The sequence below is a fragment of the Mustelus asterias genome, chromosome 17, assembly GCF_964213995.1.
Source record: "Mustelus asterias chromosome 17, sMusAst1.hap1.1, whole genome shotgun sequence".
Classification (NCBI taxonomy): Eukaryota; Metazoa; Chordata; class Chondrichthyes; order Carcharhiniformes; family Triakidae; genus Mustelus; species Mustelus asterias.
The window spans coordinates 30,087,975-30,112,300 of record NC_135817.1 but is presented as its reverse complement, the minus strand read 5'-3'; the positions used below and the strand labels follow the sequence as shown (position 1 = coordinate 30,112,300).

The following is a 24,326-nucleotide window of genomic DNA, read 5'->3' as shown; positions in this document are numbered from 1 at the left end:
GGGAGACGGTGGCCGAAAGGTGGCAAAGCTCGTTGGCGCGCTCTCAGTCTGTCCCTGTCTCTCACCAAGAGGCCTGTGGGAGCCGGACGTGGAGAACAAATGCCGAAGAGCAGGTACATGACAACATTGAATTTTGTGTTCTCGATGTGATATGTGTCCCACAGAAAATGGCCAATAATCGGCCGGGAAGGCCTCGGTGACATTATCTTCATATCACCAGCCCTCCCCACCGAATTAGAGCAGTTTTACTTTTATGCTGACATGTTGACCCGTTTCATGTTGATCAATTTAAGCCTCCTCTGTCTTTTGCATCATTGTTGTATTTATTTGTGTATAATATTCCATTCAGGTCCACATCTGTGTACAGTATCCTAACAGGCCAAGCTTTGTTCCTCGATTATAGAATTTGAGGAGTAAAAAAATACGGCAGCCAGAAGAGAGACTTTTGCCTTACTCACAAACTGCCCTGTTCCAGCAAGGAGGTCTTGCTTGTGGAATGAAAAGGGCTATTATTACTTGTAAGTGAAGTGATGACACATTTCACTATGTGACTCAAGAACAGCTTCCTCCCTGCTGTCATCAGACTTTTGAATGGACCTACTTTCTATTAAGTTGATCTTTCTCGACACTACACCTCCACACTCGACTGTAACACTATATTCTGCACCCTCTCCTTTCCTTCTCTATGTACGGTATGCTTTGTATAGCGCGCAAGAAACAATACTTTTCATTGTATACTAATACATGTGACAATAATAAATCAAATCAAAAATGTGAGAACAAAGAAAATTACAGCACAGACCGTCCAAGCCTACACCGACAATGCTGCCTGACTGAACTAAAACCCCCTACCCTCCCGGGGACTATATCCCTCTGTTCCCATCCTATTCATGTATTTGTCAAGACGCCCCTTAAAAGTCACTGTCGTATCTGATTTCACTACCTCCCCCGGCAGCGAGTTCCAGGCACCCACCACCCTCTGTGTAAAAAAACTTGCCTTGTATATCTCCTTTAAACCTATGCCCCCTAGTAATTGACTCTTCCATCCTGGGAAAAAGCTCCTGACTATCCACTCTGTCCATGCCCCTCATAATCTTGTACTCTTCTATCAGGTCGCCCCCTCAACCTCCGTCGTTCCAGTGAGAACAAACCAACCTCCCTCCAACCTCTCCTCATAGCTAATGCCCTCCATACCAGGCAACATCCTGGTAAATCTTTTTCTGTACCCTCTCCATAGCCTCCACATCCTTCTGGTAGTGTGGCGACCAGAATTGAACGCTATATTCCAAGTGCGGCCTAACTAAGGTTTTATAAGCTGTAACATGACTTGCCAATTTTTAAACTCAGTGCCCCGGCTGGTGAAGGCAAGCATGCCGTATGCCTTCTTGACTACCTTCTCTACTTGCGTTGCCACTTTCAGTGACCTGTGTACCTGTGCACCCAGATCCTTCTGCTTGGCAATACTCTTAAAGGTTCTGCCGTTTACTGTATAAATGACATTATCACATGTATTTGTAAATTCGTTAAGCACTCTGAGAAATGAAAAGTATTTTGAATATCCAATTGAGTGGTGAAGTTTAACTGTAAAAGAAGCAGCAGCAACTTTGACAGTATTCTCAACAGATGGGCTTTTGAAAGGTGGATTGACAGACATACATACCTGTTAAAACTGCACTGCTAAGGCTTATACTTAATTCTCTACTTCCCAAGTTTAGAACAAATGTGCACTGCAGTTTAATACAAAATCAATCACTTTTCATTCCACAAGCATAACCTCCTTGCTGGAACAGATCAGTTTATGAGTAAGCCAAAAAGTCTCTCTCTTTGCCCAGAAAAAAATAGTTTAGCAACAGAAACCCTAAGTAACTCTTCTGCTCTTACTGGCAGCCTTCAAACAATTCACATTTTTATAGTAAAATATTCCAAGGTTCTTAACAGAAGCAATATCAATGAAAACATTTTTCTTGGAATCATAGAATCCCCACAGTGCAGAAGGAGGCCATTCGGCCCATCGAGCCTGCACTGACAACAATCCCACCCAGGCCCTATCCCCGTAACTTCACATATTTATCCTGCTAATTTACCCTGACACTAAGGAGCAAATTATCATGGCCAATCAACCTAACCCGCACATCTTTGGAGTCTGGGAGGAAACTGAAGCACCTGGAGGAAACCCACGCAGACACGGGGGGAACGTGCAAACTCCACACAGACAGTCACCAAAGCCACAGGAGATATCAGAGCAGATGACCAAATGTCTGGTCAAAGAGACAGGATTTTAAGGAGCATCTTAGAAGAAAGAGTGGTGGAGAGGCAGAGAGGTTTAGTTAGGGAATTCCAGAGTTTAGGGTCAAGGCAGCTGAACGTACAGTCTCCTGTGATGTATTGGTTAAAATCAGAGATGCACAAGGAGCCAGAGTTAGAGGCAGATATCACAAAAGCATGTGCGGCTGATGGAGGCCTCCAGGAGATCCAGTAGTAACAAAACCACAGATGAATGTTTCAGAAGAGTTGGACAGTGTTGTGGAGCTGTAAGTCTTGATGATGGAGCTGAAATTAAATTAAATACAATCAAAAAAGTTATTCTGATAATATTATCAGGATTAGACCTCAATAGTGGATGCACAAACCACTTGTGTTACTGTAACTAAGAAGGTATTTATGACAGACTCGAATGTGTAACGAGACATTTTTTTTTGAGCTGGAACATTATAACTGCCACTGACTTTTTGAAGTTGTCTTCCAGAGGGAATAGCTTCTTTGCATCTACCATATCATATCCCTTTACCATTTTAAACACTTGATTAAATTATCCATCAACCTATCAATGGAAGAGAATACGAGACACATTTATGAAAGTTGACTTAATAATTGAACCCTTTAAGCCCTGGCATAATTCTGATGAATTTCTGATACCTGAGGTTCAATGGGCAAACTGAATACAAATTGGTCAAATTTCCAGTTCATTATAGATTACAGGCAAGATTTGCGTGGCAGCACAATGGCACAGTGGTTAGCACTGCTGCCTCACAGTGCCAGAGACCCGAATTCAATTCCGGCCTCGGGTCACTGTGTGGAGTTTGCTTATTCTCCCTGTGTCTACGTGGGTTTCCTCCACGTGCTCTGGTTTCATCCCACAGTCCAAAGATGTACAGGTTAGGTTGATTGGCTATGCTAAATTTACCCTACATGTCAGGGGGACCAGCAGGGTAAATACACGGGGTTACGGGAATAGGGCCTCGGTGGGATTGTTGTCGGTGCAGGCTCAATGGGCCAAATGGCCTCCTTCTGCACTGTAGGATTCTATGATGGATTAGAATATGCTTTAGATGACAGGCTGTAAATACAGTATTTTATATAATTCCCCTATAATTTACTTATATGCATTCACCACCAGGAATGAGGAAACCACTCATGGACATCTCCAAACTGATTCTACAGGAAAAACTTTAGTGAATTTTCCCTCAAGAAATGTAAACAAAATGCCATTTTAACCATATCAGTTTTACACACTGTGCACATTAAGGGCCAAATGTTAACTTTTCTTTTTTTAGGTTTTCTTTGGGTTATCACACTCTTTGGAACCATTCATTAAAAAATGACCAGTCCTGCTAATGCTGAGGCCCAGATATCTGAACTGGAACTTCTGTTCAGTATGTTTCCTAATGAACTTCAGGTGGATGATCAGTTGGCTTTAGCAGATCTCAGAGACTACACACAAGGGAAGTTATTGGACCCACCAACTTCAAGACTTCAGTTCACTGTACACCTCCAGCTGGATGTTCCTAATGTCAGTACTGCATTGGCAAATGTTTATGTACATCTTTTTGACTGTTTTGAATAATTGTATGTGAAAGTAATTTCCTTTGCTCCAATGGAATTACTTCTTTTATTACAGGTAGTTTGTGCATTATCTTGTGCCTTTCCTCCAAATTATCCAGCAGTGATACCAGAAATATCAACAAGGTACAGTATATGCTCTTAAGGCAGATTTGTGCAATAGATTATTTTAAGCAAAAATAAAGTCATCATTCTAATTAGCTGGTGGAAAAGAAACATTATAAACAAAGCATATTCAAATTATAATATAACTAGAAATTGAATCTTCAGTGTCAAATGTTTGGGTTGCCATAATTCACATGACAAGCTATTTAAATTTCACCATTTAATTTGTTTCTTCTTTTATCTGTTCTTGTCTTGTAACTTCCCATACCTTGGGTAAGTAAATTGTAAATGTTGCTAGGAGGTAGCTAGAAACTGTGTGTAAATAAGTGAGTGGCCTGCCCTCAAAAGAATCCCCGCTCTAGGAGAAGTGCATGCACTTTGGTGCCTCAGATATTCAGGCTGATAGGATTGTTGGAAAATTCCAGCAAAACAGCGCCTTGATTGTACATGTGTATAGTCTGTATTGAGAAGCAATAACCATTGTGATGTCTCTGATGGGAAGGGAATTGTTGATACCAGAAGTTAGTGGGATAGATCTAGAATTTCTTTCTTAATTCAAGTATTGGGACATGGGTGTTGTCATATTATCAGATGTGGACACTGTCAATGTTCCAGTAGCTGAAAGTCGATGTTTAACCCCCTCTTTTCCTTCAAGGGTTGATCTTGGTAGTAGAGTAGTAGCATAAACAATCTGCATAGGTCAGCAGCGAAGCCCTCCTTGGGACAGCTTCTCTGGATTCCAGTAATAGAAAAATGCTGATGGTTGCCTGATCTGCCTTTTTGATTTCCAACGAGAACTTGCAGTTGCAGTTTTCCACTGTACAGCAAAAGTGGTTTTGTCATCAGGGGAAGATTTAAAAAAGAAAAGCTGCAGGTACTGAAATAAAAACTGAAAATGATGAAAAATTAATGATTGTCAGCATCTGGAAGCCCAAAACAGAGGTAAACATTTAAAGCACTTACATTCAAAATGTTTATCCAATTATTTATTTTTTCCAAATGTTTTTATACCAGCTATTTCAGCATTTTCTACAATTATAGAAGAAGTTCTGTATTAAAAAAAACATAAATCCTCAGAGTTGAGTTGAAAGCATACGTTCAGGTGATTTTTCTGTGCAGAGTAACTGACAGTTCAAAGTACTGACATTCTTTTTTACAGATCTGATGCTATACACAGAACACAACAAGGGCAATTAAATATGGATCTTCATGAGTATCTAAGAGAGAACTGTTGTGGTGAGATATGCGTGTTGAATGCAATTGAATGGATCAAGGACAATGCAGCAAAATACATGAGCAGAGAAACTGTTCCAATTGAAAGGAGACTATCTGCTAACAGAACCAAAGATGTAATTTGTACCCGCCTCTGGATCTACAGCCACCACATCTATAACAAAGAAAAGAGAAAAAATATTCTCGAGTGGGCAAAAGAGCTTTCACTTACTGGGTTCAGTATGCCTGGCAAACCTGGAGTGATTTGTGTGGAAGGGCCACAGAGTGCATGTGAAGAATACTGGACAAGGTTTGACTTTTGTACACTATTGGTATCACCAAGAAGTGCCATGGAGCATAGGATAAAATGTGAATTTATATTCCTCATCATTGTTTAAGTAAACAGAATTGTAATTATTAAATTTGCACTCCTGGGTGCCAACAGATTTTCCCAGTGTGGATTCTATCCACGAAGTTGCGTTTAATTTTTATTGTATTCAGACAATATACATATATCAGATATGCCCTAGCCCTGAATTTGCATCTCTATCTCCTCTATGCCCTCTCCAAGGTCCCATGACTCCTTCCCAAGAAATTGCCAGTTCATTTAGATGAGCACTTGAAACACAATAGCATACAAGGCTACAGCCCAAGAGTTGGAAAATGGGATTAGAATAGATAGGTGCCTTCCTCATCCCCACATTAGCCAATATTGTTAATAGTTCTCTTTCTTCAGGTTTTGTCCCTCTCTCTTCTACATCTATCATAATTATCCTTCTCCTTGACACAATTTTCTTTGCAAACTACCAACCCATCATCAACCTATTTTTTCTCCACAAAGCCCGTGTACATGTTGTCACCTCCTAAATCCATGCCTATCTTTCCCTAAACTCCATGTTCAATCTCTCTAATCTGGTTTCCGTCCTTGCCATAGTACTGAAATGGCTCTTATTAAAGTTACAATGACATCCTATGCCACTGTGACAAAGGTATACATACTATTCTTCATTGTGCTTGTTGGCCTGTCTGCAGCCTTTGACACTGCAGCAGGATCCATGCAGTCGTAGTATCTCTTTTATCTCAGAACAGAATCCTCTGCTTTCCTCAGAGGGTAAAAGGAATTCAAAAGACTTTTATAAATATGTAAATGGTAAAAGCTATTCAAAGGAAGAGTGGGGGTTGATAATTATTGACCAAAATATATTCCCATCAAGGTAGCAGGCATGGTTGAGGTGCTAAATGATTTTATTACATCTTTCCCTCAAAGAGAGGATGTTGACGGTGTGGCAATAAAGGAATAGGAATAGTGATAATAGATTGGCTAAAAGAAGAGGACTTGAAATGTTGACAATCCTTAAAATAGAAAAGTCACTCAGTCCAGGTGGAATGCATTCTACTTTACTGCGGGTAGTATGAGTGGAAATTGTGGAGACTCTAGCCACAATACTCTAATCCTCCTTCGATATGGGGGTGATGCCAGAGGACCGGGGGATTATAAATGTTGCAGCTCAATTCAAGCAAAAATGACTGAGGCATCAATCTGTCAATAACGGGCCAAGTCAGCACAATGACAATGGTGGACAACATTTTAGAGACTTTAATCCAGGACAAAATTTTTTGGCATTTGAAAAATTAGGGGCGAATAATGAATCTCGGTAAGGATTTGGTAAAGGTAAATAGTCCTTGACTAACTTGACTAAGTTAAAGAGCGTAGTTCCTGACCTAAATTTTGATGCATTCCCAGAATGATATGGCTAACACTGGGAACTAAGTGTTGTGGTCATCATAGGCACAAACCATCATCATAGGATCCCTGCAGTGCTGTAGGAAGCCCTTCGGCCCATCAGTTCTGCACCAACAACAATCCCACCCAGCCCCTCTTCCCGTAACCCCACATATTTACCCCACTAATCACTCTAACCTAAAGATCCCGGGACACTAAGGGGCAATTTAGCATGGCCAATCAACCTAACCCGCACATGTTTGGACTGTTGGAGGAAACCCACACAGACACGGGGAGAATGTGCAAACTCCACATGGACAATGACCTAAGCCAGGAATAGAACCCAGGTCCCTGGAGCTGTGAGGCAGCAGTGCTAACCATTGTGCCATCATACACCATACCAAAATTGCAATTTTGTGTACTGACACACTGCACCACCTCTTCCACGTCCTTCTAACATTTTTCTAATCTCCTTACAGAGCAAAGCGGTTGACCTGGAAGAGGATTCTAATCCGCCACAGAGAGGATGCTCCCTTGGACATTCCAAACTTTGATGTTGATACTGCAATGCAAATGTTTCGCAAATTTACAGACTTTGAAGAAAAAATATTTGATGCACATGGTACCAAGGGAAATCATATGGATCTGGGGCAGTTGTACCAATTCTTAAATGAAAAGGAATGTGGAGACATTTTTCAATTGTACTTTGGTGTTGAAGGGAAAATGCCTTAAATTATTTTTGTGTTCACATCATTGTTTTATTGTAACAGAAAAATAATGTTTAAATACGTTCTAAATGTCATACAATACAGTAGTGCACTCCAGTGTCCTATCCAGCTATAGAAATTAGAAAACTAATTAGATTTATTAAAAACTTAGGTATTGAATCATAGAATGGTTACAGTAGAAAAGGGGGTATTTGGTCCATCATGTCTGTGCTGGCTAAATAGCTTTTAAAATAATTTGATTTTTCCACCTAGGAATCTCAATCCTCAACTTTTTATGTTGCTTTTATATGTCTTGTATCAATTTAGCAATATTCTAATTGTAATCTTTAGGTTCCTATGATCAGATGTATCCAGCAATGACAATAATGGGTGCATGGTTAATGAATTAACCAGAGAAGTTAGATGTATTAAAAACACTAAATGTGGTTCCTACCAAAGAAAACCACTTAAAAGCAAACTTAAATGGGTGAATAGTGATGATTCTCAATACCTTTTACCAGTTCTATCTTCAACTAAATGACATTGAGGACAGTAATATTGTGAGTAGTAACAATTAGAAGAAAAGCTCAAATGATCATTAAAAAACCCATTAGTTTCATCATCCAGAACACATGTTTAGGTTATGAAGAAATTTGACATAATGCTACTCTGAAATAAAATAATTACATTATTATTTATCAACAAATCAATTTAGGGACTATTTTTCAAAACCACTTGTAGAACCTATAGATTGATAACAGTCATCATATTTTAACAACATTTGGATACACACTTGAGATGCTGTAATCTACTGGGCTACAGACCAAGAGCTGGAAAATGGGATTAACTTTTTTTCTCTTTGTCGGCTGGTCTGTACACAATGAGCTGAATGACCAATTGAAATGTTAACTTCCATAGAATTCTGCCTGACCTGCTGAGTATATCCAGCATTTTCTGTGCTGTAAATTTTTCTATGTTTCTAAATAAATAGTGTGGAACAAAGGTGATATTGAATTTGCTTTTTTTAGCCTTCCCAAGAAGTAACTTATTTTAGTAAACTATGTTTCTTCTGTGCTCCCAATTGCCCCTCATGCAAATCATCTGCCTCCTCACTGGCCTGATCTACTGAGATCCTAAGCTTCCTGCCCTAAGATCAGCCAACCCCTAATCTATCTTCCTTCCACCCCCAATTGTGGGTCTGACTCCCAACCCTGCTTTCATAGTCCATCTTTTACTCTCTCTTAATTGCCAGGCTTCAATTTCCCACCCTCCCACCCTTGGCTGCAGTCTTACACTGTTGTCTTTCTCACTGACAAAAGTCAATCTGTCAACATGTCCAACTGCTGAATTGGAAACAGGATTTTTAAAAATGTTAATTAAATCCTGTCATTAAATTTAGCATTATGATCGCATCCCTGGGATTTCTGGGTTTCCTCTTCTGCTACTGTTCTTGAATGTCAGAGACATTATATTAGTAATTGATGGATTCTGGAAGGAAAAAGAGTTAGGGAGTAAATATGTACCAATTCAACAATAATCAACAATTTGTGTTGGTGAGACTGCTGTTAGCATAATTACAATTATGCCAATAGTTCAAACATCTAAAAGCAAAGTTTCCTTTTCTGTGTGTCAAGTTTACATTACAAAGGAAAGAGCAGCTCATATTTACTGAAAATAGCCTAAAATAAACTGAAGCATAAGTTTAGTGAAGAGAAATATCCACTGGCAGATACCCTTGTTTTTACTCAGAATAAATAGAACCATTGTGAACTAGAAATTGGAAATTAGCCTTATTTTAAAATCTGTTTCATGGCTGAAGGGTACAGGCTAAAGGACTTATGTTGGGGTTGGAATGGTGAAGAAGTACAGAATGGGTGCTCCAGGGCTCACTACTGTTGAGACCATTACTATTTTTTTACATTAACACTGCAATGAAGTTACTGTGAAAATGCACCAAAACCGTGACAAAAATCTAAATTCCTTGCCGTGATGTGCCACCTAGGTTTACCCAGCCACTACCCGCCTTCAAAGAAGGTCAAATCCATCACTGCAGAATGGTGTGTGGCGCGCCAGCACTTGCTCTGTTTGGGATGTGACACCCGGAAAGAAGACTCACCTCACGGGGCTGTTGTTTCTGGCCGGTCGTTTCAAGAGGAGTGCACACAGGGAGCGCAGGCGCAGTGAGCGGGGAGTGTCGTGGCTGTTTGAAAGTAACGGAAGTGTCTCGAGCTGGAGAAGTGGGCACGCGATGGGTGGGAAAAACAAACAGCGAACCAAAGGCAATGTGCGGGTAAGGGACTGAATGTGACCAGTGCCTGGCTGGCAGGCACAGAGGGAGAGGGGCTCAGTCCCGTTCTGTACCAAACGCCCTCGGACAGGAGCACTGCTCTCCATGGAATCACACATGAAACGGCCACTCGGCCCGCGGCGTTTTTGGAAAGAGCTATCCAATTAGCCCCGCTTGACCCCCGCCATCCCAAGCCTTTCAATGTAACCCTGTCAAATCCTCTCCCCTTTCAAGGACTTACCTTGTCACCCAGCCATACGCAGGCCTCCTGTGTCGGTTTCTGTCGCACTTTTCACGATCCTGGGAGTACTTTTGAAGAGTCACTATTTGAATAGTGGGGGGGTGGCACGGTGGTTAGCATTGCTGCCTCACAGCACCAGGGACTTGGGTTCGATTCCCGCCTTGGGCCACTGTGTGGATTGGGTTAGGTGGATTGGCCATGCTAAATTCCCCTTAGTGTCAGGGAGACTAGCTAGGGTAATTGCATGGGGTATTGAGGATAGGGCCTGGATGGAATTGTGGTCAGTACAGACTCAATGGGCCAAATGGTTTTTTTCTGCGCTGTAGGATTCTATGACTGCAGTAAACTCCACAGTCCATCTGTGCACCACGATGCAATAATCACCATTAACATGTCTCAGTGTTGTTGGTGAAGGACAAATAATGCCCAGAACTCCCTTGCCTTTGAATTAAGTGACGAAGGAGCATTGCTCCGAAAGCTTATGGTATTTGCTACCAAATAAACCTGTTGGACTTTAACCTGGTGTTGTGAGACTTCTTACTGTGCTTACCCCAGTCCAACGCCGGCATCTCCACATTTTGAATAAAGTACCATGGAATTGTTTATGTCCACCAGAGAGGGCATTATTTCTCCAGGCCTTCGTTTTTAATGTCTCACTTCTACTGTGCAGTGCTCCCATTGTATTGCACTGAATGTCAGCCTAGTCTATATGCTCAAGGCTCTGGAGTAACTGCAAATACTGCCATCATCCACTTTCAAAAATGGATGCACATTTCTTAGAGCCACTAGGAAACTTTTCAACTGTGAACCTATTTTGCTGGGATTTATACTGGGCTGCTTTGTGGTAAGTGGTTATTAAAACCCTGCGCATTGTGGACGATTTGCAGCCCCTTTTATTCGAGTTGGACTGACTTCATCTCGTGAGGGAGTCAGTGGGAGAATGTTTCTTGTTTTTCAGTATACCTGTTTTATGCCCTGAAAACTTCCACATTGTCCATATCCCATCATAGACATCATTGTTTCCTGCAGATGTCTTTGCCACTTCCTGCTTCTGATTTTCTGAATGCTAACACTAGTGCTGGACAATTCTAATTGCAGTCCGTCCATTTGTAGATGTTTTTGTTAGAAATTCTCACATTACTTTGAGGGTACAAGGCTTTGGCTTATTAGTAACCGTCCTTTAATCTGTTCTCCCAAGATATTTTAGCCCGCATTTAGAAAATCACAGGTTGGGAATTGAGCAGAGATTGAAGGTTGTATTTGCCTAGAGCTTGGTGCTACCGCCCTAAACTTTTAGACTTCTTGATAAATCAAGTGCCCATTTTTATCCTAATACAGTTTTAAAATCTTCTCCAACAGTTGCAATGAATTGAAGTCAAAACACTGTGCAGGCTTAGTTTGGCTCCTAAGGAAGTTCATATAAGACTAATTTGATCTGCTTTGGTTTTTGTTTACAGCCATCCAGCAGTGGTAAAGCAGCTGAGCTGCTGGCTAAAGACAAGGGAACAGTTCCAGGCTTTACTGGATTTGGAGCCAACCAGAATGAACTGGGTTATGTTCCTGCAGTCCAAGGTTTAGAAGAAGTGGACAGTTTGGTGGATGCTGACTTCCGAATGGTCCTACGCAAAATGTCAAAGAGAGATGCAACCACAAAACTAAAAGTATGTTTTGCTATTTTATAACCGGGTGAAGAGTGAATTGGCTCCCCTTTTTTTCAGTCCCCTTGGTTGATTGCAACAAAGGTTTTTTACATTTCTTTTAATTAGGAGCCAATAAAACCAGGCTTTTTTGAGTCAGAGTGCTAAACCTGATGAAAAATGAAACGTGGTGATACACACATTAGACACTTTTCCTACTTCTGAGATATGTTTAAGAAAAGTTAATAGAATATACGATCAAGTCCCTTGTTTGTCCTTGAGATGTAGATTGTTGAATGTTGCAGTCATCTGAAGTTAGCTCGTTTCCTTAAAATTTATGAGCTGAATTGAATTTCAGTAATAGTACTTTACTGGAGTCAATTTTGTCTTCAGAGAGAGAGTAGAAGATTGTTTACTGTTCCCTTCAGCAGTTTTTCCAGATGACTTTGATTTTTCTGTGTTTGGCTTGGCAAAACCAATTCTTAAGCCTTCTGTTTGTGAATTTGATTAACAAGATTTGCAGTCGTTGTTGTCAAACAATCAAATTTTTGATCTTTCATCTCAGACACTTTTGACATATTTTGATATAGCAGAAACCAACAGGAGGTGGAGCTATTTCATCCTCCACAGGGGGTTTGGGATCCCTATTGATTGTATCTGGCTGGTTAGCAGTTCCCATTTTCATGGCAGAAGTACAATTGATTAAAGTCATTTTGCGTTTTCAGTGCTTTCCTTTTCAAAAGTCCCGGTTTGAAGTAGACCTTGACACTGCCATCACCACCCCCTCCTCCAAGGTGTGAAATGCTATGCAACACATTAGAGCAGTTCTACAGTGCAATCTGTATCAGAACTTCCTAGTTACGTAGTCAAGTTACAACACCAGACATCAGGTGACTGATGGTACCATCTTTGGTCAGCATTTTTTTTACAAAACATGTCCTCTTTTAAACAGTTCAGTATGTTTTTGTCTAGTTGTTGAAGTGATAGGTAGATCTCACTTAGTTGCAATTTCATGTCATTGTGACACTATCATCTTCTGCAGAAGACATTACATTGTAAGCACACTCTACAGTTTTATTTGCAACTGTCAATGACATGGAGAGGAAGAGATGCAGTTACTGTTTATGGCATTTTTTTCCATAACTTTTTTTTAGGAGAGTAGGTCAGTTTAGACTGTTGCGTGTCTTTTTTTAACATCACTGCTTGTTTGTTATGAACAAAAATCACTAGTTGACTAGTTTTTTTAACTCATCCTGTGTTACAACTGTAAGGAAGTAATTGCCAAAGCAAGTGCTCTGGAATCTGAACTCTCGTCCTTTGGTTGAGAATTCAAGGATATACTGATGCAGCTATGGCTGGGAGGTTATAATTATTGTATTTATCTTCAGTTTTTTTTGCATCTTAGTTAACTTTATTTTTAACAGGTGGTGTTTTGTTTTATTAGTGCTTTGTAATGTAATTTTAATTGACCAATATCATGAAAATAAAATAGAAAATAATCTTTGAGATACAATTTAAATACTTGTATTGACAAATGTCTAAGTTACTAAATAAATTGTTCTCATTTTTTTGTAATCTACTTCAATAAATAAGGTGAACAAAATGCATGCTGTGCCCATAGTTAAATTATGAATATTCAGAATACTGAATTTTGATTGATTAAACATATTTTCTAATGTTGTTGAACTCTCCCAATCCAACAATCCCCCTCACAATTAGATTTACTGGTTCATAAACTCTGTGGAGTTGGTGCATCTTCATAGAATTAACAGAAGAGTGATATAATTTTTAATATTTCTTTGTGATTAGTGCATGGTGGTCTTCTCCCCCAACATAAAGCTTGCAGGGAAAAAACGCATCAGTGCAATCTCATAGTGAGCACTGTACTAACAACAGGTAAAATCAATGATACTAGTTAAAATAGAGACGAAACAAAGGTAAATCTGAACAAGTGGTTCAATAATGATGCTATAAGTTTCAGAGAATTGATGATACTCTGTGATTGAAGGTGACCTGCCTGTGATTTTCATTTTAACTATTCTAAATTACAAGCTACAGTAAGTCTTCCTATGTGCAACTGCTAATAGGAGTTAAGTTTGGCTTAATTTTATACGGTTACCAAAGAATCGTTCAACATAGAAGAAGGCCACTCAGCTCATCATGCCTATACAGGTGCATTTTAAAATCAGTTATAATTCCAGATTACAGGATTTTGAGGTTCTTCATGATGTAGACTACACTGGTGGCAAAAGTGAAATCCAGATTTCAACTGAGAGATAAACAGTTAAAAGAAAAAAAATGTTAGACATTATTGCAAATTTATTGTAAATTTTATAATATGTTGTAAATATATTGTAAATTTTGGAACATATTGTAAATTTTGGAATATATTGTAAATATACTATAAATTTTGAAAAATATTGCTAAAAATGTGGAACTTTATGAGACAGTTATGTTTTAAATCTCACTATATTTTCACTTGAGGTGAAACAAAGTGCTCTGAATAGAGGGATCATATCTATACTAAGCATCTGCCCGGAGACAGGCCCATGTGATCTGTTATTCATGGGAAAGAAACCCAAAGTGAAACTTATTGAAAATCAAGTGACTGTTTTCAAACCTTGACACAAAAAAGGTGCAGCTGCTTTTTGAGATAGACAGTGAGAGAAGCAATGCAACTGCTGTGACGAGCAGGGAAAGATGATGCTTGTGTTAATTGTCAAGCAGGATGCTAGTGAGACTTGATTCTCTGTTCAAAAAGAAGGCAGAACAAACAAGACTTTTGGCGATTTATGGAACATGGAGTTGCCATGGTGGGCCTTGCTGGTGGAAGTCAGTTTATTCAGATGGAGGGAGTGGGGTGATTTTCATAGGACCCTGGTATGAAAAGGAGAAATGAGCCTGCTGGAAGCTGAGAATGAATTGGGTTTGGATCTTGTAAAGTCATACGTCTGACAGAAGTGTGGTGCATAGCAAAAGGAGTTGTAACATGTATCTCGATTACGTTAGTTAACATGAAAGTATCTTAGGACAGCAAAAGTGGAAGAACGGTAAGATATTTCCAAGTCAGGATAGTAAGGATAAGTATGGCAAGTTTTGGGAACCTTGGATAACGAGAAATATTGTGAGCCTACTCAAAGAGAAAAGGAAGCATTTGTCAAAGCTAGGAGGTTGGGAACACACGAAGCAAGTGTGGAATACAAGGAAAGTAGAAAGAAACTTAAGCAAGGAGTAAGGAGGGCTAAAAGGGGTCATGAAAAAGCATTGGCCAGCAGGATTAAGGAAAATCCCAAGGCTTTTTATACATATAAAGAGCAAGAGGGTAGCCAGGGAGAGGGTTGGCCCACTCAAGGACAAGGGAGGGAATCTATGCATGGAGCCAGAGGAAATGGGCGAGATATTAAATGAGTACTTTGCGTCAGTATTCATCAAAGAGAAGGACTTGGTGGATGATGAGTCTGGGAAAGGGTGTGTAGATAGTTTGAGTCATGTTGAGATCAAAAAGGAGGTGGTATTGGAGTTCTTGAGAAACATTAAGGTAGACAAGTCCCCAGGGCCTGATGGGATATACCCCAGAATACTGAGAGAGAGACAAGGAAGGAAATTGTTGGGGTCTTGAGAGAAATCTTTGTATCCTCACTGGCTACAGGGGAGGTCCCAGAGGATTGGAGAATAGCCAATGTTGTTCCTTTGTTTAAGAAGGGTAGCAAGAATAGTCCAAGTAATTACAGGCCGGTGAGCCTTATATCAGTGGTAGGGAAATTATTGGAGAGGATTCTTCGAGACAGGATTTATTCCCACTTGGAAATAAGTGGATGTATTAATGAGAGGCAGCATGGTTTTCTGAAGGGGAGGTCGTGTCTCACTAATTTGATCGAGTTTTTCCAGGAAGTGACGAAGATGATTGATGAGGGTAGGGCAGTGGATGTTGTCTACATGGACTTCAGTAAGGCCTTTGACAAGATCCCTCATGGCAGACTGGTGCAGAAGGTGAAGTCGCATGGGATCAGAGGTGAGCTGGCAAGGTGGATACAAAACTGGCTCGGTCAAAGAAGACAAAGGGTAGTAGTGGAAGGGTGCATTTCTGAATGGAGGGCTGTGACAAGTGGCGTTCCTCAGGAAACTATATTGCCTTTCCTTCACTCTTGCTGGATCAAAATCCTGGAACTCACTTCCTGACAGCAATGTGGGTGTACCCGCACCACATGGACTGCAGCAGTTCAAGAAGGAAGCTCACCACTACCTTCTCGAGGGCAATTAGCGTTGGACAACAAATGTTGACCTAGCCAGTGACGCCCACATTCCATGAAAGAATAAATAAAACAATGGGGCATGGACATGTTGTTAACATTGGAACTATGCCAGTTCCGAGTGAAATACGAGGCACTTTTTCACAAGGTATTATGGATATTTAGAATCCGGTCCCTAAAAAATGTTGTGTAAATTGACAAAGGCTAAAATTGATCGATTTTTTGTAAAAGCTGTCAGAAGATATGGAACAAATGGAGTGGAGGTACAGATCAGCTTTGAGCTAATGGAATAGCACAGCAGGCTCGAGGGGCTGAATGACCTATATCTGTTCCCAAGTACCTAACCAGACAACCAGGATTTCGCTTTAACTTCTCCTTCAAAATATATAATCTTTAACAATACATTTACTCATTACTGGAGCTCCGATTATACGCTCAAAAGCATCTGGAACGGGCCTTGAACCTATTGAACAACTTTGTGACTTGGGGTGAAATCACACTATTGCCAAGCTGCTGCAGGCAGGGATCAAACTTGCTGATTGATATGATTGAATGTATTTATGAATTGCCGGTCAAAGATGGCATTCCCTCCCACCCTCTTTATATGCCAAACCAATTAAGATCAATTGCTAGACTACCCGCTAACATTGATTTTTGGGTGTGGTTTTATCAAGTTCAATCTTGGCATTGGATTTTAAACTTGGCTTTGTGGTGGCACCAAACGAGAAAACACTGAAAAATCTCAGCAGGTCTGGCAGCAACTGTAAGGAGAGAAAAGAACTGACGTTTCGAATCCAGATGTCCCTTTGTCAAAGACCCTTTGTGGTGGCACTCTTGCTTCTCAATCATTCAACTATGGATTCAGCATGTTTAATAAGAAGTCTCACAACACCAGGTTAAAGTCCAACAGGTTTATTTGGTAGCAAAATCCACTAGCTTTCGGAGTGCTGCCCCTTCGTCAGGTGAGTGGGAGTTCTGTTCACAAACAGGGCATATAAAGACACAAACTCAATTTACAAAATAATGGTTGGAATGCGAGTCTTTACAGATAATCAAGTCTCAAAGGTACAGACAATGTGAGTGGAGAGAGCGTTAAGCACAGGTTAAAGAGATGTGTATTGTCTCTTGACAGAACAGTTAGTGAGATTTTGCAAGCCCAGGCAAGTCATAGGGGTTACAGATAGTGTGACATGAAACCAAGATCCCGGTTGAGGCTGTCCTCATGTGTGCGGAACTTGGCTATCAGTCTCTGCTCAGCGACTCTGCGCTGTCGTGTGTCGTGAAGGCCACCTTGGAGAGCGCTTACCCGAAGATCAGAGGCCGAATGCCCGTGACCGCTGAAATGTTCCCCAACAGGAAGAGAACGCTCTTGCCTGGTGATTGTCGAGCGGTGTTCATTCATTCGCTGTCGTAGCGTCTGCATGGTCTCCCCAATGTACCATGCCTCGGGACATCCGAGGCAATACACATCGGAGATAATACACATCTCTTTAACCTGTGCTTAACGCACTCTCCACTCACATTGTCTGTACCTTTGAGATTTGATTATCTGTAAAGACTCGCATTCCAACCATTATTTTGTAAATTGAGTTTGTGTCTATGTGCCCTGTTTGTGAACAGAACTCCCACTCACCTGATGAAAGCAGCAAGCACTCCGAAAGCTAGTGGCTTTTGCTACCAAATAAACCTGCTGGACTTTAACCTGGTGTTGTGAGACTTCTTACTGTGTTTACCCCAGTCCAACGCCGGCATCTCCACATCATGTTCAGCATGTTCTCCAGACTCTTGAACACATAATCTATACACTGAGGGAATATTGCACTGTCTAAAATACTATCTTTCAGATGAGATGTTAAACAGAGGTCTTGTCAGCTCACTCAGTTGGATGTAAAATGTCCTGTAGCACCATTAGAAGAGGAGGTATTTTTTCTCTGCTTTGGAAAGCACCTACAGCATCTATAGAGCACAGGTTATCTGGCTGCTTGTATCATTGCTGTTTTGGGGGATCCTGCTATGTGCAAATTGACTGCCATGTTTTCTGACATTACAAATGTGGCTACATTTTAATAAAGTACTTTAATTGAAGTTCTATATCCTGAGGTTATGAAATATTCTCTTTAATGTTAATTCTTTTTATTTTAATTAAATTGCATATTGGATGTTCTTTTTAGTCTTGCATTCAGTTGAGTTTTGAATGAAACAACAATGCTGTATTTACTTTTGTGGTTTAAGTTGTCTTGCAGTGCATCAAAGGTGAATTATTTAGATAAATGTAAATTGAGTGTTCTGATTCAAGCTATTCTAGAATTATTTATTACCCATCATTTAAAAAGTACAGTGTATAGAAGGTAGAGTTCAATTAACATGTGAAATTTGATAGAACAGAATTGTATTCTGTGAAATTATGAAGTTCACTAACATTATTTTCAGTGTGGAGTAGGTTTGATTTTACTAATGCTTGAATTACTCATCAAATACTCAATCACTGTTTCTTCTAAGGCTGCGCAAGAGTTTGGGACAATGTGCAAAGAGAAACACCCTGAAAGTATTAAAGGAGTTCTTCCTTATTGGTCAAGGATTTACTGCAAAATTTCCTTGGTAAGCTTCTTTGTGTTCATTATTCCCATAAGTTTTAAACTGAATGGATGCAAACAAATAAGTGATATCTCTTGTGCCTACAACTGAGACTTTGGTTCAATATTTACAAGGTAACAATAGAAACCTGACAAAGCCAGGGGTGTGGCGTTCCTTCTGCATTTTAACCTTATAATTTTTTTATTTCCCATTCTCCACCTGGCAGTAACCAAGTGAGTTGTTGAGTATGAAAAACAAGTTGCAGAACTGGGGACCCTTGGGGCCAGTTCCTGACAATTAGTAGGGGAGAGGGAGTGAGAGATTGGGGTGGAGGGAGGCCTTTGCAGGAGGGAGGAAGTATGAAGTTGGGGCTTGGTAGGGTAGTTTGGTGAAGAGAGAGGCTGTTATCGGCAGGCCAAAGGCTTCCTAGAGGGTACTGCTCCTCTTGAGCTATAAGAAGTGCTGTTAAAAGACATTTATCGCCTTGAGTTTGAAGCTCCCATTTTTCTTTCTTTGCTGCACTGGGAACCCAGGTAGCAACTATTAAATTGACTTGCATTGTACTGTGGGAGCCTGATTTAAATATGTTTATGAAGTGTCCTGGAGAGAGATGCTCAGTCAACATAAAACCTACTGCTGTAAAATTGATAAAGGTTGCATATGCAACCAGGTTGGGGATAAATTCCCCATTTTAAAACATTTAACCCTCCCCTCTGCAGACTGTCATTAGATGGGGGTGGGGAGTGGAGTACCATTAATATTGTAGTTAGAGTCTGCAAATCAATAAACATGAAAACAACACCAATAATGTCTAGTATTATCATAGTTCACATCCACCGTGCAAAGGAGTTTTAACCCAATTTAAGAATGTTTGTAACCACATTGTTTCTAATTACTAACCTGTAACTCACATATTTCATTTCTCAATACTTGTCATATTTAACTCTAGTTATTGTTGTCATTGGCTGTCGCTTGATTTGAGGATGACATCTACTGAGGTTGCGAGTTTCTGCCATGCGTTTTCATGTGACTGAACAAAGTCTAGATATCTTGTGGTCACTTGGGTCTAGTGGTGTATTAAGATTCCAGAATATAACTACTTCTCTTCATAAACCTTTATGTAAATGTCATATAGTTGCAATTTTTTAATGTGGACCAAAATTTATTGATCCATTTTGAGTTTTCAGGGTTTTATTCTCCACAATTCTGTTGAAGTCTCTTGAATACAGATGTTTTTATCTGTAATAAATCTGTTTTTAAAAATAATTCCTACCTTCATTGTATTTAATTTATCAGAAGGAGGCTTCTTAATTTTATTTTTTTGAGAATTTTTGTTGTGTTCTTTTAGTTCCTCTCCTGTGTTTTTTAGTGTCTTAATATTCTTGACTCTTGGTCTAAATGCAATTTTACAACTGACATTCTCTCAAAACAACAACTGTGCACTATCTGTAGCCAGAAGTACAGACAATTGATTTGTTTTAAGCTTCCACTAATATTGCTACAAATCACTGACTGCATCGTTGTGTTTCAATATTCACTTCTACACATTGGCATGCTTAAACATTAATCACTTTATCAGCAAACTTAGAAGTTACCACTGTCTAAGAAACAACACCTTAAAATTAATGTGTATTAAAAATCTCTTCTGTATTGTATTTTTGAAAACAAATACATCGACAATCTGTACATTTTATACACGCACAGCGATAACCCTTTTAAAAACAATTAGCGTGCTTTTGTTCCTTTATTTAGCACTTACACTTATAAATGTTAAATTGATCCAAAGCCAGTTGGCGAAGTATGAAACCAAACGCACAAACTTTTCTTGACAATGTGTTTATTCACAGAATGCAGCACAACATATATCTGCTTCCTACCTACTAATCCCAATAGTTTCTCTCTCATCTTTTTTGAGTACCGATTTAACAAATTAAAAACAGCTAATTCAACCAATTGATAGCCCCTTAAAGGACATTGTAACAAAACAGAATTTTAAAAGAACCTTACATAATTAAATGAAAAAGTTTATCTTTAGAAGTGCTCAAAGTACTTAATTAAACAATGCCGTTCACCTGTGTATCTTAATAACATAATTAAAATACCATTTACCTTAAATCTTGGATCTTACTACTGTAAGATTTTTCTTCTTTGAAATTGACACTGTTTGTTAAAGGTCATTTTGTTTAAAATGCTGAAATTTTCAATGTTTACTATGCATTCCAAAATACAAATTTGCTGAACTCGTAACAGAAAGATTCCTTGGATTGCACTGTCTGTTAACTTGCCTTGATGCAAAGGATTGATGTAGCAACCTTTTTAAAAGGGTTATTGCTATTTGTGTATAAATGCGCAGATTGTCAATGTATTTGTTTTCAAAAATACAATACAGAAGAGATTTTCAATACACTTTAATTTTAAGATGTTGTACCTTGAATCAAGGTACAGTCGATCAGCAATTTATTCGTAGCAGGATGTCGATCTTGGCTCTGAGATTTGCTGCTTTCTAAAAGGATGGCAAATCCTTTTCCTGTTCTTACACATTTCTTGGTGGTTGATTGAAACAAGTAATCTGCATGCCCTCTCTGAATCTATTGCATAAAGTGGAGAGGCCTAAATGGGCCCGGGGCACCATGTATAATTTCATCATATTTGAATACTTCATAATTTTTTAAAACTTAAATTTGCTCCATTAATTTTTTCCCGTCCAATTTTCTATTCCTTACTATGATACTGTGCCATAGTAACTTTTAGTACTTACTTTAAGTAGATATTCTTGACGTGTGAACCTGAATACTGAATGTGTTCAACCCCGGGATAACTTGGTCATCCTAATCCTGACATTCACACTATATCTGAGCAGATATGCCCGGTTAGCAATCAAAAGGGGAAACTATGGGTGATTGCTCCCTTGCTAATTCAGGGCTCCAAGACCCTATCCCCAACCCTAATGCTTCCATTGAGTTCAGATGATTCCATGCACAGATTGCATCTGGGATGTTCCTGGTTTGGGTTCATTTACCTACTGGATAAACCTGCTGATGACCTATTGAGAGGGGTGCATGGAAGGAAGTTAGGTTTAAGTAATAGCACCACACTTATTAACATTTTTATATTTTCAGTTTGGTCAGTGAGGTGAGGTTGAAACTTTGTACAATATCCATGTGTACTGAATACATGTTACTAGTTAGATAATGCATAAGGCACAGAAGAAAAATCATTCACTCTTTATTGCTTACTGCCAGCTGTTATTCATTGTTTATCAAAAATGTCAGCATCCTTAAACTTGGGAATGGCAATTTCTGCTTGGTATTAATTCCTGTTTGCTCAACTTCAGGACCATGACCGTCGAGTTCGAGAAGCAGTACAGCAGGCATTTGAACTACTCATCCTTCAAGTAAAGCGAAACTTAGCACCTTATTTGAAGAATATTATGGGGCCCTGGCTTATTGCTCAGTGTGATACCTACAATCCAGCAGCCTCTGCAGCAAAAGTAGCATTTCAAGTTGCTTTTCCATTAAATAAACAGCCAGAGGCTGTGGCTTTTTGTAAAGAAGAAATTATGAATGTAAGTTTTAAACTGACTTTCTCTTTGGTATTTCTTGTTAGATTTTGCATGCCGACCTTTTAGGAGTTATATAAAAAGTTGTGTTATTGACAGTTTGATGTGGCTTCTATATTTTAGCCAACATCATGAGCTGCATTGTTGTGCTTTTCCTGGGCAGCCACAGGCCAATTGTTGAAGTGGAAACTTTCCTGCTTCTTGACTGTGATAGAAAGACTCAACAAAATTTGTTCCGACTAAATAACTTAGTCTTTATTTATGAAAGACTGCATGCAGTTTTGGCTGAAAACTTGAGTTCAGAGAGCAGTTGGTACAACTTGCTAATTCCTCCTCAAGTCCGCAATTACACAAAGAATCAGTTCAGTATTTATACATAATCATTATCAGTTTGCGTGACCAGAGCATATTCAGGAATTCGATTAGTAATAGAATCATAAGCAATGTCATTAATCATGTCATAACTTGCTGACCTCCTAGAACTCTTTGTCTCATCATTCATACCCTTAGCTTGTCCTTTGATGTAACAGAAGAAGGTCGGTGACTCTGTCATCCCTGACCTTATCTTGTTTTATTTACTCATACAGTCTTAAAGTTATGCGGAGTCAGCCTTGCTTATATTGTACCAAATAGCTGACCAATTTCCCCATCGTGCTATTCCTTAGTTCGTACAACTTCACATAATTATTTTCTTATTTCATTATATAAAGTTGTCAGAAATTGCCAGATTTAACCCTGCGCTGACTGTTTATGCTCATTTTCACTTGCCGCCTTGTGCATAGATCATAGAATCCCTACAGTGCGGAAGGAGGCCATTTGGCCCATCGAGTCTGCACCGACCACAATCCCACCCAGGCCCTATCCCCACATATTTACTTGCTAATCCCTCTAACCTACGCATCTCAGGACTCTAAGGGGCAATTTTTAACCTGGCCAATCAACCTAACCCGCACATCTTTGGACTGTGGGAGGAAACCGGAGCACCCGGAGGAAACCCACGCAGACACGAGGAGAATGTGCAAACTCCACACAGACAGTGACCCGAGCCGGGAATCGAACCCAGGACCCTGGAGCTGTGAAGCAGCAGTGCTAACCACTGTGCTACCGTACCGCCCCTTGTCGCATATTGTAAAAATAAGCCCATTAATGTAGCATAACTGACCGAACTATTAAATGCTGGGCATTTATCTCTTTAACCCATCCCAAAATGTCAGATCACAAAATTGATCCAGAACATGGGGTGGCGGGTGTATGGAGAGAGAGGGAAGTTGGGGAGTTGGCGCTGGATTGTCCATTGATGTAGCCTCTGACATCTGTGTTTCAATCCAGCACACCCTAATGGCTTAAAAGTCTCTTTGCTTTATTGGCTGGTAAGCTCTCTGCAAAATATGTTTGCGTATTGACAACTGAAGTCCTTGTGGGTGTGAGGTCACAAATTGGCTCTACGTTATGAATCTTTGGGAATCCATAAAGGGAAAATTAAAAATATCACTATAATGCAATTGAGAGTATTCTAATGTGGTTTTGGCTGATGGCATAGCCTCATGGCAGCAGGAATTTTTCCCTGCATCCAAGTGTGCTGTAGCTGAGCTGAAAGCAATTGATGCTGACATATTGGCAAAAATTACAAAATGTACTATTCCTCAGTACCGACCCAATGTCCTGTGTAGAAATCTTAACTATTTTCAGATCTACTGATTCATTCCATGTTTCTATTGTACACATATTTTAAGATTGTTTTTATGCCAAACTCCTTCCCTTTTCCAGTTTCACTTTTAATTATCATTAAAACATTTGATTCCAGTGCCATCTATTGGCAAAATTATATATTACAGCTGAACAATGATTGACAAGTCATTAACAACGTGCATTTGTTTTAACACCTGTAACATAAACATCCCAATGTACTTCAGGGGTGTAACTAAATTAGTCAAAAATGAATGCTTAGACAAAGAGACAAATTAAGTTTTCTATCTCTTCTGTTTTTAACTATGAATATAATTGTTCGCTTAGGTCTATACTAGTAGCTTATGACTACTTGTTAATTGATAACTTAAACCAGTTGTGTTTCCTTTTTGTCTTGAGAAAATGTCTCCTTTCCATTTGGTGCATGGTAGAGATCTGAACTTGCTATGTGAGGAACTACAAAAGCAAACTTGTGTCCTATGAGTTGCGCAGCAGTGACCTCTGC

General features: G+C 39.6%; 2 protein-coding genes across 2 annotated transcripts in view; both read left to right on the top strand.

Annotated features, from left to right (window-relative positions):
• The first annotated feature begins 2 nt into the window (after positions 1-2).
• On the top strand, positions 3-8,593 carry rwdd2b (RWD domain containing 2B). The gene is made up of 5 exons (XM_078232475.1): positions 3-113; positions 3,555-3,790; positions 3,899-3,966; positions 5,105-5,467; positions 7,360-8,593. Exons 2-5 carry the CDS (start codon positions 3,599-3,601, stop codon positions 7,610-7,612), a joined length of 876 nt encoding a protein of 291 aa, XP_078088601.1. The 5' UTR covers positions 3-113; positions 3,555-3,598; the 3' UTR covers positions 7,613-8,593.
• Positions 8,594-9,751: 1,158 nt separating this feature from the next.
• The window catches only part of ltn1 (listerin E3 ubiquitin protein ligase 1), a 121,187-nt gene continuing 106,612 nt past the window's right edge, over positions 9,752-24,326 (top strand). Inside the window, exons 1-4 of the mRNA XM_078232462.1 lie at positions 9,752-9,877; positions 11,573-11,776; positions 18,502-18,600; positions 21,911-22,141. Of these exons, the coding sequence (XP_078088588.1) occupies positions 9,836-9,877; positions 11,573-11,776; positions 18,502-18,600; positions 21,911-22,141 (576 nt within the window). The 5' untranslated portion in view covers positions 9,752-9,835. The remainder of the gene's footprint in view (positions 9,878-11,572; positions 11,777-18,501; positions 18,601-21,910; positions 22,142-24,326) is intronic.